The sequence below is a fragment of the Oryzias latipes genome, chromosome 2, assembly GCF_053564925.1.
Source record: "Oryzias latipes strain Hd-rR chromosome 2, Olatipes_Hd-rR_3.1".
Classification (NCBI taxonomy): Eukaryota; Metazoa; Chordata; class Actinopteri; order Beloniformes; family Adrianichthyidae; genus Oryzias; species Oryzias latipes.
This window is the reverse complement of record NC_136238.1, coordinates 35535005-35549223: the sequence shown is the minus strand read 5'-3', so window position 1 is coordinate 35549223 and position 14219 is coordinate 35535005. Positions and strand designations below refer to the sequence as shown.

Genomic DNA, 14219 nt, shown 5'->3' with positions numbered 1-14219 from the left:
GAAAAAAAGGAGGGCTGCTCGGCTCTCTCTGAGTTTTGAATGAGGAAGTGTTTGCAGACGTGCTGTACAAACAGTTTGATCCAAGTGTTGAACCTTTCCTGCGTGATGACTTCTCTTTTCTGACCGTAGTCAGAAACACACGGGAGATTTCCTCAGGGTTCTCTTTTCCGTTCTGAACCCTCAGCCTCCAGAGTGGGCTAAGAAAGACTCCAAAACTTTTGGGGGAGACACCTTATTTTTAATTTATGGTTCTCCGACACTCCCCCGCTCCGCGCTCACACCCCCTCTGCTCTCCATACACACACACACACACGCAAGCACGCGCGCACTCACACACACACACGGTCCCCATCATACACGCCCCCCAAAGAAATAAACGGCTTCTAACCTGTTCCATAGCAACGGTGTCCCGCTTCATTAGTTACCGTTTGCGTCCGGACCGGACATAACAGCAGTTTCCAACTACGGTCTGAAGCCTGAGGCTGAAAGGTAACACACTGACAGAAAAATCAGCACACAAAAGCACCTTAATAAGTCGTGTGATCTCAGTTGGTGGTGTCCTGAATTGACGTCTCTGAGATACGACTCGCATTTACTGGGGAAGATCCGATCTGTCTGCTTACACAGCACACGCGAATGCATGTATCCGATTCATTTCCGGTTTATTTCCACATATGAGATGTATCCGATCTGAGAAAAACGGAATCCATGCGCTTTTTTCCTGCTTACACGTTCACCTGTCATATCCGATCTGTGCCACATGAGAGGAAAAAAAATCGGAATTGGGTCACTTGAACCATGCAGTGTAAAGGCGGCCTTTGTGTGCACCTGTACATACTTCCTCTGGAGGTCAGAATTGGACAAAAACAAAAGTGAAAGAACATCAACAATATAGAAACACAAATTTCTATGCAGAATAGAAAAAACTGTGGTTTCAGTGAGTGGAGAGCATCTACACACTGCTACTTCCGATGGTTTCAGTTTGGAACAGCTGGACGTTCCTTCATGAAGATGTACAAGAAAACCTACTCTGCTAGAGAAAGGGGTGTTAGGTCTAGAGTTGGAAATGTTTGAGAGCTGAAACAGGCAAATCTAAGAAAGACAAAATGGTCAATGTGACTGATGAACCAATCAAATAATTGGATGGAGCTCTGTGATCTCATCTCAGTCATGGGTTCAGCAGTCAGAACTGGACCTGAGGAGTACAGCTTTGGAACCAGCAGAGAACCAACAAACAGCAGAAACCCACACTGTGGGAAAGACTCCACACTTCTGACTGATGTTCACGTCCACTTTATTCTTCACACTAAAGATTGGAACAGAACACTGAGAACCAAAAAGAACAGAGGAACAGTTCTAATGTCTACAAGAAAACATGAATCAGTCTGGTTCTTTATAATTTTATATTTTAAACAATACCAAAATATTTATGAACCATATAGTGTTAGATTTAGAGATGTACAGTATAAAATAATTCTAGTTTCGTCATGGTAACACAAAGACTTAGACAACATAGTTATAGCTTATACCATGGACCGGGTAAATACTTGATTCTGATTGGCTGCTGGGTATAGATTAAAAAGTGATAATCCACAGTGATAATTGCACGCCTAAAAGAAGTCACATAGCTTCAATATTCTACATCACTGTGCTGGCTTCTTTACCACAACCTTTAGCTTAATCATATTGACAAAAACAAGCACTAAGAGGTGAACTTTATCTCTGAACTGATTTTATTTAACACATCGTGATGGTCGGCATAGATATCCCTTTCCTTTGCAGCTGTAGTCAAAGTCAGTGCTGGCCCCACCGGTGCGTTATGTTACAGTGACAATGTGCCACATCACGTAACAAATAGTCCGCTTTTTGAGAAAAACGCAATTTAAATCCAAAAAATAACAAGAAGAAAGTACTAAAAACGGATTGAATATTTCTTTCTTTTGTAAGTGACCATGGTGTGAGCAGGTTAATGGCCTTCAAAGTGTGCAATATGAGAAATTAACGCACTTTGCAGAAGAAACAGATCGGGCTTCCACGGTGTAGAATAATACACACTTGGTCTGTCAGTGTCCCTGACATAAACAACAACCACAATGGTTAACTCAAAAACTTTTAACAATAACATAAAGTACAAAATTCTACTACGAAAAATCAACCAACAAAAATTGAACATTATCAGCATTTTTTAAAAATCAAATCTTACCCTCATAATTCAAAACAGCACATTTCTATTTAGCAGTATATCTAATAAAATTAATTTCATGAAGTTAAATAACTTAAAAAGTGAAACTCATGATGTTTAGAATCATTACACAATCCCTGATTTGAGATATGTGAGCATAGTGGCTTATAAATGACAAACACCTAAAAATAATGTCTTAAAAATTACAATTTTAAGTCAGAAGAATAAAAAAGAAGGGTTTCAGTTCAATGCATCCAATAATCACTTCTGCCTCCTTATTACTAAATAACTGCATCAATGTGGTCTGGAGCCCATCAGCCTGTATACATTTAAATGAAAGATCAGGATGGTTTAATAGCTGATCTCAGGTCAGTTTCTCTTCTGCATGAGTTCTCTGTTTTGAGGTCAACTACATCACTAAACCTTTTGGCAAATACTTTACACAAAAAAGGGGCGATTTGAGATTAAATACATCGCTAAAACTTTTTTTATATTGTTTACACAAAAAGACTAGATACAGAACTAAAATTGTTTATCACATTCTTTACATGAAAAGGGTAGTCCCCTTTAATGTGTTTTCATGTGTGTCTTGAGACTGGATGTTTGGTTAAATTTTTTTTTACATACTTTACAAGAAAATGGCTTTTCTCCTGTGTGAGTTCTCATGTGTTTTTTGAGATTAGATATTTCACTAAAACGTTTATCACATTCTGTACAAGAAAAAGGCTTTTCTCCTGTATGAGTTCTCATGTGGTTTTTGAGATTAAATAATTGACTAAAACGTTTATCACATTCTGTACAAGAAAAAGGCTTCTCTCCCGTATGAGTTCTCATGTGTGTTTTGAGATTATGTACAAAACTAAAACTTTTATTACATTCTTTACATGAAAAAGGCTTCTCTCCTGTATGAGTTCTCATGTGTTTTTGGAGACTAGATGAATCACTAAAACGTTTATCGCATTCTACACAAGAAAAAGCCTTTTCTCCTGTGTGAGTTCTCATGTGTTTTTTGAGAGTAAACAGATGACTAAAACGTTTATCACATTCTATACAAGAAAATGGCTTCTCTCCTGTATGAGTTCTCATGTGTGATTTAAGATGAGATGTTTGACTAAAACCTTTGTCACATTCTTTACAAGAAAGGGGCTTTTCTGTTTTATGAATTCTCATGTGTGTTTTGAGAATATGTGCAAAACTAAAACTTTTATCACATTCTTCACAAGAAAAAGGCTTCTCTCCTGTGTGAGTTCTCATGTGTCTTTTGAGAGTAGATATTTCACTAAAACTTTTATCACATTCTTTACAAGAAAAAGGCTTTTCTCCTGTATGAGTTCTCATGTGTATTTTGAGTTTTGATTTTTCACTAAAACTTTTATCACATTCTTTACATGAAAAAGGCTTCTTTCCTGTGTGAGTTCTCATGTGTGTTTTGAGATTATATACAAAACTAAAACTTTTATTACATTCTTTACAAGAAAAAGGCTTTTCTCCTGTATGAGTTCTCATGTGTATTTTGAGTTTTGATTTTTCACTAAAACTTTTATCACATTCTTTACATGAAAAAGGCTTCTCTCCTGTGTGAGTTCTCATGTGTGTTTTGAGATTATATACAAAACTAAAACGTTTATCACATTCTATACAAGAAAATGGCTTCTCTCCTGTGTGAGTTCTCATGTGTGATTTAAGATGAGATGTTTGACTAAAACTTTTGTCACATTCTTTACAAGAAAAAGGCTTCTCTCCTGTGTGTCTCATGTTTGTTTTGAGCTGAGATAAATAACTAAAACTCATCCTCCGATCTCTGTTCTGTGGGTCTGTCTCCTCATCTGTAGTTGATGCAGATTCTGTCTCCTCATCTGTACTTGATGTTGATTCTGTCTCCTCATCTGTAGTTGATGTTGATTTTGTCTCTTCATCTGTAGTTGATGTTGATTCTTTGTTCTGGTTTCCTTCTTCATCCTGACTATCAGTTACATTAAAGCTCTGCTGATTGTTTACATCTGCTTCACTGTTCTCATCTTCCTCATGAGTAGGGATCTCCATCAAGGTATCAGTCTCCCACTTCAGATCAGGCTGATCTTCATCCTGACTGATGCAGAGTTCCTGTGGCTCCTCTTTAATTTGTGAAAGTTGTTGTTCCACTTGTTCGTATTTAATCTGTGGAGGTTCTCGTTCCTGCAGTTCCTCTTTAATCTGCAAAGTTTCTGGTTCTCCATGTTCCTCTTTAATCTGTGAAGCTTCTGGTTCTCCCTGTTCCTCTTTAATCTGTGGAGGTTCTCGTTCCTGCAGTTCCTCTTTAATCTGCAAAGTTTCTGGTTCTCCATGTTCCTCTTTAATCTGTGAAGTTTCTGATTCTCCATGTTCCTCTATAATCTGTGGAGGTTCTGGTTCTCCATGTTCCATTTTAATGTGTGGAAGTACTGGTTCTTCATGTTCCTCTTTAATTTGTGGAGGTTCTTGTTCCCTGTGTTCCATTCTTAAATTGCTCTGTTGGCTGCACAGATCCTCTTCACTCGCAAAATGCTGAGGGGGGACTGTAGGGAAAAAAAGACAAAAAAGGAGAACTTTTATACTTTTAAAGGTATACTGTATGTGCATTGTCAAGAAATAGTTTGTCTTGGTTCTCTTTTACAGATAAGACAGGTAGGGGTGATGTTAGTCTTTCAGTCTTCAGTAGGTTAAACACCTAATTAAAGAAACTCATAAGTTTTCAAAATGGTTTCTATACATTTTAATAAACACACACTCCCCACACTGACATACTCATCTTTTACAGTAATAAGGTGGTGGTCATTGATCTTGTGTTTCCTACTCCGGTGTTTTTCAAGGGGAAGATGGTCAGGTGTGCCGTGTGAAATTGCCCCCATTAACTGATCTAAAAACATTTACCATCTCCAGGATATCAGCTCTTTGTTCATCCAAACAGGCCTTGATGAAACACAGAGTAGTTGGGAATATGAAACATCATAAAATACGTTTTTCTTTGTGTTTATTTGATTCTATTAAATTTTTAAATTTTGATAAGAATGACAGTACCGCAATTTAGTTATAGCTTCAGGCGGTTTCGCAAAAGTGCCGCCCCTTTAACTGTCTCCATCAATAATTCTTGGAGGTTTAATCACATGTCATTACACTTACAGATCAGAAATGGAAAAGTCATCACTTCTTTGTCCTGATTCTGCGAAACAAACTATGAAGCTCAGAGAAGCGAGTCTGTCTGCGTTCGGCAGCTGTTTGCACTACATCTCCCATGATGCATTGGGTGAAAGTGACAGCGTCTCAGGGCACAATTAGTCTTTTTTTTTTTTTTTTTTTTTTTTTCTTAACTTGTCCTGTCCAACAACTGGGCAGTCAGATGAGAGCTGAGGGCCTCTTGGGTTGGACATATTTTACTTTAACAAGAGGGGTTATTAATCTTCAGACAAACCAAAGGTATGCCTGAATAAACCCCTTTTGTAATTGAGGCCAACCTTTATTAATTTCAAACATGTCTGAAAATCTTTGGTGTTGGACCGGACGGAAAAGAAAAGAGGGGAAGAAGAGAGAGGGACGTTAGAGAGAGGGGGGGTAGGGGGTGACAATAGGAGGGGAAGGGGGGTAAGACCATGAAGCAGCATAAACCAACAAGTTTACTGGTTGTTAATCATTACGGTAAGGTTCAAATGTAGTACAAAAAGGGCGGAGCCTGTCCACACACACACTCAAATGTTATAAACACACCTGTTAGTTGCAAAAATGTCCACCTGTCGACATGTACACAAAACAGATAGTGTTCACACGCATACTTATGCCTTAAATCCAACTAATGTGAAATATTTCAGTCATTCAGTCATGCAAACTGTTAGTACAAAGGTGAGCTAACACCTGTGCCCAGGTGAGTGTTTATGTTCTTCTAAAATGGATGGTGGAACGTGAAAAGAAGGAGGGAGAGTGCCAGCCATCCCCACCCCAAGACCCCCACCGCACCAGCAGCGGCAGCCGGAATCCCCCCAACGCCACACGGGAACCGACAGGGAACAACCGCCGCCCGGGCGACCAAGCCCGCCACCCAGGCCAGGGCCAGCAGGGCCGCCGCAAGGCCCCCAGAGCCAGAGAGCAGGGAGGCACGGAGGGAAAGAGAGCGCCGCCCCAGCCCGACCAGGAGAGCAGCCCCCCCGCCGCGCCGGGAGAACCCAACGCAGGGCCCCACCGGAGAGGGACGCCCACAGCCCCAGACGAGCACCCCATCACCAGGAGGATGGGGTGGACCCAGGAGTTCCGGGCATCCCCCCGCCCCGACCCCAGGTACGAGCCAGGACCCCCCAAGGGAGACCCGCTCCGCACTCCAGGCAGCCATCCGCCCGGCCCACGGTTGGTCCAGGGAGGAGCAAGGCAGGGGCCCGCCGCCCCCGCCCAGGAGGGGGGAACCCCGGGGAAAAAAGAGGGCCCACAAGGGGTGTTGTAAATACGGCCCGACCAGGCTCTGCCACAGTTGGAAATTTGGCGGGGCCCAGCGCTCAGGAGCAAGGACCAGAACCCACCCCCCAGGGACACGAACAACCCCGGCTCAGATGTAATGTATTTATTTATTTTTTAAAGTCACTTCCCTCAGTTTAAACTGGATCATCGTGGATGACTCATTATTTGGGAAATAAAATAAAGTAATAAAGTAAAATAACGAATAATAATTATATAATAACAAAAAACTACCCAACCCCCACGATATCATCGTCCATCCCGATGGTTGACTGCAAACATCATCAACTGCCAATTTAAGGGACATCGCCCAACCCTATCCTAAATGATCTTTATTAAACCAGCTGTACATTGTTTCACTAGAAAAAAAAGGTATTTACGCTCAGGTGTCAACGGTACAATGTATTAATTTCACCACAAGAGGGCAGACAACATTTTCTATGTGACTGCAAGTTGGTGTTTAAAAACCCACTTCTATTAAATTTGTGTTTTAGGTGTTTTTAGAATGTTCTTGTAGCATTTTGCATGAACGAGGACATACATAAAACATTTTTGAGTATTTCTTTTTATAAATAAGAGCAAATAAAAAAGGCAACAATAGAAAAAGCTATGTGGTCAGTCTACCATAACCGAGCTCCAAAGTGAAATTACAACACTACGGGATAAGTGTGAAGATATGGAGGGGACAATGAGGCGGGGAAACATTCGCATAGTCAGTGTTGACGAGCGGCAGGACTCCAGCAGCCCAGATGAGGTCTCCAAAATACCTCTTTATAGAAGTTTGCTTGCAATGTGTACCAGATGGCTGCCTCGGCCTCCAACACAGTGTTACCAACCCCATTTTGATATTTTACTCATTTTAAGTTAACCATGGGTGGGCTGACAATAATAAGCTTTAATGTGAAGGGTCTTGGTGGCAATCAAAAGTAAAAAAAATATTACTTCACGTCAAACATTATAGTTGCCAAATTGCACTACTACAAGAAACACATCTAACAGATGATGAACATCAGAAACTAAAAAGGTCTCGGGCAGATAAAGTGTACTACTCATCACATTGTGAGGGGTTTGGCTATACTAATACACAGACAAGTCAATTTTACTGAAACTAAAGTACAAACTAAAGTACACAAAGACAGGGAGGGAAGATTCATTCTAGTAAACAGACTAATAGATGGCATTGCAGTTTCATTCATAAATGTATACGCTCTGAATGAGGATCAGCCAGGATTTGTCAAATCTCTCTTTAATACGATAGCAGAGCATAGCTCTGGTATTCTACTCATGGGGGAGACTTTAACTGTATAATGTCACAACTGGACAGACATTCTTTTTCTACATCTTTATCCAAAATGGCTATAACCCTTAAATCTTTGTCTATGGAGACTGGATTTGTGGATGTATGGAGATCTAAATTTCCAAATGACAGATATTTCACTTTCTACTCAAACAGGCACAAATCATACTCACAACTTGACGATTGTTTTTACACATAAAGCTGAAATACATAGAATTGACGAAATAACAATAATCCCGATCACAATCTTAGATCATGCCCTGATCGTGTTCACCTGTGTCTTGTCTGCCCTGTCTGTATATAAGTCTTGTCTCTGCCTTCCTCTTGTGCTGGTCCATTAGCTTCTTGTAGCCCCGTTTATGCCATGTTCCATGTCCCTCGCCACGCCACAGTAAGTCCCGCTTTTTGTTAATAAACCCTCTAGTCCTGAACCCGTTGGCCTCCCGTCTCTGCGTCTGGGTCCTATCTGCTCTCTTATATTGGTAAAAGTAATAATTACAACACTGTATTCTTAATAACAAATAACAGTAACAACTAAAATGCGCCACATAAAAACTTGATTTAGTTATTTTTGAAATCACCCGTAACAAAAATTCGAATTAATTCATTTGATCGATGTATCGCCCAGGCCTTCTTATAATGAAGGCAACACATGCGATATGCATCTATATTACCTATATTAGCCTACTTTCAAAATGACTAAGTTAATGAGTATTAACGATTAAATGTTTATTTGCCCTGCAGTGCATTCTGTGGAGAACGACGCGTCACGTGACTGCTCTGTTGTGTGGAGGAGCAAGCGATCTCTCATACGGATTACCTTTCCCAGTTCAGATTATTTGCCTACTGAATATATTTTCCCAAAGAGCATTCCACCCATCAGAGGATCTGTGCAGCTTCTTTGACGGGTGGAATGCGTTCCAGGAGTGAGGCGGAGCGGCCTCCCACCAAACGCATGAGACTGTGGAACACTCATTTTTCCTCCAGAGTATTTCTTTTTTTTGCTAGCAAAACTGTGGGACTTGGGTTTGAACTGTGGGTTTTTGTATATATTGTGTATTTGGGGAAATTGGGTTTTTGATGTTTGGGTATTGGGCGAAGTGGTTAATGTACGTTTGTCACGCTCACACAATACACGACAGCACAAACAAACTGTTATGAGTTTTTTTCTTGGTAATATTAGAGGGCAGATTGTCTTGATATTTAATGCTCCAGCTGTAGAACGGCGTTGTGACGTTCCCTTCGCTGAGTGGAGGGTGAATTGTTACAAAGCAATGCACGGACCTGACAGTGATTCGATTTACATCAGCCACTAGCGGTCCGCCACTCTGCTGGTAGAAACGTGTGTCGCAGACTATGACGCAAATCTTCGATGACAGAAATGTTTGAAAATGCTCCAGGGAGCCACTAGGGCAGCGCTAAAGAGCCGCATGCGACTCCTGAGCCGTGGGTTGCCGACCCCCGCACTAGACAGTGGAGACTGAATGCTTCTTTTCTTAACGATAAAGATTTCATTACTCTCATTAAAACTGAACTAAGATATTACTTAGATCTGAATAAATCACCTGATACATCCCCTCTCATGCTGACTATTGACTGTGCAAAGGCCTTTTTAAGAGGTACTGTAGCATCATTTCTTATGCAACAGCAAAAAAAGACAAAAGTTGAATAAACAGCAGCAATTACAGAATAAAATCAAAGAATTGGAACACAGACACAGCAGAGTGCAGAACCAAACCTCTTTACTGACTTGAATACGACTCGCAAAGCATTGCAAGAAACTGTAATCAGAGAAGATTGAGGGAAACCTTCCCTTTGCCAAACAACAAAATTATGAACATGGAAATAGAGCCAGAAGGCTCTTAGCCTGTAACCCTTGTGCTATCCTAGGCACTGTAACGTTGGGACTTGGGTCATCTAGACCCACTAGACAGTGCTCTGAACCTTTGTTCTTCAATGATTTGTGATCTTCACTGGTGTCCATGGATTAAATGAAATCTTTCCACTTTTATCTACCTTTGTCATTGTAGGAAGAACACGTCAATAGAAGGGTGAAACATGATGCTCATGTTCGAGATTCTCCTACAGAGTCTCTGCTTCAGCTTCTAGACCGCTGCGCTGCAGGCTGCGGTTTTCCATCTCTCTCTCTCTCCCAAGTCTGAAAGTTTGCGTTAACCCGAGAGGGAGAAAAATAAAAACCAGATTTATAATCATTGTATCGATTAAAATAAAAAAAACATAAGATTCAGGAGAAGAGTTTGGGATCCGGCTAATCCGTGTCAACAACAACATTAAGCTTCTGATGCATTCAAACTCCGTACTGCAGGCAATGCCACAATGTGCATCTTGGCTGTAAATATGTAGGAAAAACTTGAGCCTTTATTTTGTCGGGACACGATTGGAAACACAAATTCACACGATTGCATGTTTTCTCAGGACTGCCCGAAGCGGCACTTCTGCCTTTAAAAGCTCAACCACCCTCAAATGTACTCCTCTGCTTAGAGACTCTCCCGGGAGACACAGTGAGACGGACTGAGGTCTGAAGCGTTAAATGTTACAAAGCACCTTTCCCTTCCCTTCACTTTACACAAACATGAAGACTCCGGCTGCAATGATCAGACATGCTTGGCTCGCGCAGAGCATGTAACCACACCGAGTGACCACTGACGTCATCACCCCGACTCCCCCCTGGAAATGCTGACTGGGATTGAATATTGCTACACATTTTGCACAGTGGATATGAAAAACCAAAAGCAATCCCCTCTTTGCATTTTCCCTCTAATTATGTCACAAAATGAGCGATGTTAAAGAAAAAAGGAAAAGGCTTTTTGAAGAATTGATTCTTCATTTTAATTTTGAGGTCATTTGATGCAGTTATATTTTAAAAATGAAAAAGCATTTCTGATATTGACTTTTATTTTTAATTATGTAACACAATCGCTTCCATACAGCGCACGGTCCCACACAGGGAGAGCACCCCCCACCCAACCCCGACCCCCAGCTCCCCAAGGGAGCCCCACCCCATGCTCCAGACAGACACCCACCCCGCTGGAGGTCCAAGAGAGAGCAACACAGGAGCTGCCCATCCACGGCCAGGAGGAGGCCCAAGAGAAGTGGGGGTTCCTGAAGAGCATTGTAAACATGACCTGATCAGGCTCACCCACTGTTGGAAATGTGGAGAGGCCCAGCGCTCCAGAGCTAGACCAGATCTATTTGTCCACAGGTGGATGCAGTGAACGTACCTAGATGTCGGCATGGACGCCTGACCTAGCTTAGCCAGCAGAGCTTTCTGCCAGACCAGCTGATAGACCTGATAGAGGCTGCAGCATTTTCTGTTCTATAGAATGAGCCTCAGTAGATCAGTGGGTGTTACACATGCAAGAAAATCTAGTGTTAAAATAGTCCAAATTTTTGTCTTTAACATGATTCTTGAATTTTTTTTAATTCATGCAGTTAAAAATACGACTTTTCCAGACGACATTTATGGTTCACAAAAACACTCGTCAGTTTTCTAAGTTAAGTTGATGTTTAATTATAATAATACTCAATTTTTGATGTTGTATTCCTGCAGATTTCATGAGAAAATTTAAGTTAACAGGAACTGTTTTCTCATTCATGTGCCTCTCTGTCCAAGCAGTGAATGCTGGATCATGAGGTCATGTGACCGGTTTTGAGTAAGCTGATTGGCTGTGGCCAATGTCCAACAAATACTTCTAGAATTATTTTTTTTTATAAAACAACTGTTTTATTCATGACATGTGTTCATGAATCATGACTTTTAAAAATCAATTTCATAGTAATTTTATCCTTTAGATTAATATCTTTGCAGACTTTCTAGACATTATTTTTATGGTTTTCTGCGTTTTAACTTTTTTTAATTTAAAATGTGGTCTGCCACCTGGATATTTATACTTGATGTTTGCTCTGCTGTCAGGAAAATAAATTAGTGATCATGTAAAATGACAACTTTATCTGAAAGGTATTTATACCATTGGAAAATCTTTATTTAATCCCTTACCAGTGACAAAGATCAATCCAAGGAATTTGAATGTTTAGTCACGTACCAACTATGTGTAGCTGAAGCTGCGGGTTCCAGCTGCTATCCAGCAGTCTGCGCTGACGACAGAGCTCCTCCTCGTTCTGGACGATGGTTCCTTCAGCAGCAGAAAGTTGTTCTCTGACAGAACCTTCCTGAGGTTCTGAAGACATGGTTCCTGCTCCGATCTTCAGCTCCAACTCCCACAAACACCGCCGTCCTCTTCACTGCAGCTCCGATCGATCATCTGCTAGTCTCAAAATCACAGACAAAAAGGTCCAAACAGAAACTTTTCTCCCGTTTAAAGATTTTCCTGAAAGTTCCTGTGATCCTGCAGGAGTCAGTTCTGCTCAGCCTGCAGACCAAACAGAAAAGACTCTGGAAGCTTCCACATGTGAAACTTCAAGACAAAGAATCCAAACAACAACATCTGATTGGTTGACTTTTGGAGGGAAAGCTGCAACAGTCTTCTGTGATTGGTTCAGCCGTCCCTGCCCCCACTAGTCCACTGCACAGGGGGCAACATTCCAGGGGGGGTTGGTAATTTCCTCCTTCTATTGTTTCTGCCCCACTGGCTCTTTCAAAATAAAGGCTTGTTGGAGCAGAAACCTGAATGGAACATCAGAATGGACTCAAACTGCTGCTGGTTTCAAAGCCTCCTTCTCAACTTCCAGCTGAACTCTTCATGAGTTTGAGCGTCTGTGACAAACTCTACAGTTGAACAACAGCAGTGAAAATCTCCATGGATGTCAACTGGGAGAGAATCAACATGAGATTTCCAAGAGTTTCTGCAGGAACTCATCACAAAGTCAGGAGCTGCAAGGCCTGATGGGAGATCTGGGATCCTATTCTGACATGAAGGAATCTCCTTCAAACAGGAAAGATTTCATCTGACACGATCACTTTGATGTTAACATGAAGATGGATCCCAGTGATTCAGCTGAAAAACATCCCATAATACTGTTCTAGATGGTTCTAGAGTGGTGTGGAGATTTCTAGTCTTTTCTGCGGTGAGAAAGCCAGATGTTTTCCAGATGCAAAGCCGTTCCTGCTTCCAGAAACTCCTCCCAGCTGTCAGGGAGAAAACAGGGATTTGGTTTCTCCAGAGATGCTTCACATCAGAAACTAGAAGTCAAACCTGAAAGCAGAAGCTGCAAACTGAGTCTGTGAGGCAGATTTTCCAGCAGCACATCCTCCTCATCTGCTGCTGAGATGGAATGATGAAGATCAGCTGAGGAACAGCAGGTTTCCTCTCACATGTTCCTGCTGCAGAAAACACTGTTTCATATCAACTCATCCACATCATGAAGGATCAACATGTTTGACTGAATTTACATGAAAAGAAAAGACGTCAAAGAAATCTGTCCATACGGGAAAGACTGAATGAATCCAAGTTTTTACCAGATAGATGGAACTTTGTTTGATTTTCTAGCTCTGCTTTTCTCCAAAGATGAAGAACATCAAGAAATAACCAATAAATGCTGATCTGGAACATTCTGTCTGGGAGTCTGACTGACACTTTGACACTTTCTACATTCTGCTTTGATCCGGGTCTGAACCTGCTTTCCTGCCACCACAACACATCCAATCCCAGCCCAGAACCTGAAGCTGGTTCTGAACATGAAGCCGGTCTTCAGGGACAGCAGGACTGATGAGTTAGTGATCTTCTCAGATGGACTTCAGACCCCTTAGAGCTGAAACTCTCACTTTTCTCTAGGAATCAGCTTCTTGTTGACGACACACTGCTGCAGTCAGGGGAACACACAAGAAACACACACACAAAGACACACAAAGGGGGAGGAGCTTAGCTCAGGCATTGAAGTCATGGTTGAACTCTTCTGGGACTGATTTTAGACACAGAAAGCGCTCGTGTTGTAATCAATAACATGATTGGTCAGCTTTAGCATCAATGGAAACATCACATGGTCTTTCATTAAAGTCCATTTAGATCATAGTTACAGAAAGAAGAACTGATCAGAAGTCATGAATCAATGGAGATTCAGAAACATTCAGAATATTTCACTAGTCTGATTGGAATCACTCTATTCAATAGAAACCAGCAAGAAAATAGAGATTTTCTCTCATGACCTCATTATTCATGTGAATTTATCAGCTGTAACCCATAATTCAGACAAATGGAGCCAGTAATTCCAGAATAATCCTCACATAGATGTTGTGTGTGGAGCCCGTTTTCCTTTAGATGATCCAGCTCTTGGTCCACTGAACCTACAACCGTCTTCCATTTGTTC

At 41.3% G+C, this 14219-nt stretch overlaps 3 protein-coding genes across 3 annotated transcripts in view; 1 reads left to right on the top strand and 2 right to left on the bottom strand.

Moving 5' to 3' along the window:
• Positions 1-14219, bottom strand: part of LOC144987176 (uncharacterized) — a 427194-nt gene that overhangs the window by 252451 nt on the left and 160524 nt on the right. The gene's annotated exons all lie outside the window — the stretch shown is intronic.
• LOC144986858 (uncharacterized) overlaps positions 1-14219 on the top strand; it is a 164985-nt gene that overhangs the window by 137617 nt on the left and 13149 nt on the right. The window lies entirely within an intron of this gene.
• On the bottom strand, positions 1278-13966 carry LOC144987104 (uncharacterized). The gene is made up of 2 exons (XM_078936031.1): positions 11999-13966; positions 1278-4716 (listed from the first exon to the last, which is right to left on the bottom strand). Exons 1-2 carry the CDS (start codon positions 12141-12143, stop codon positions 2750-2752), a joined length of 2112 nt encoding a protein of 703 aa, XP_078792157.1. The 5' UTR covers positions 12144-13966; the 3' UTR covers positions 1278-2749.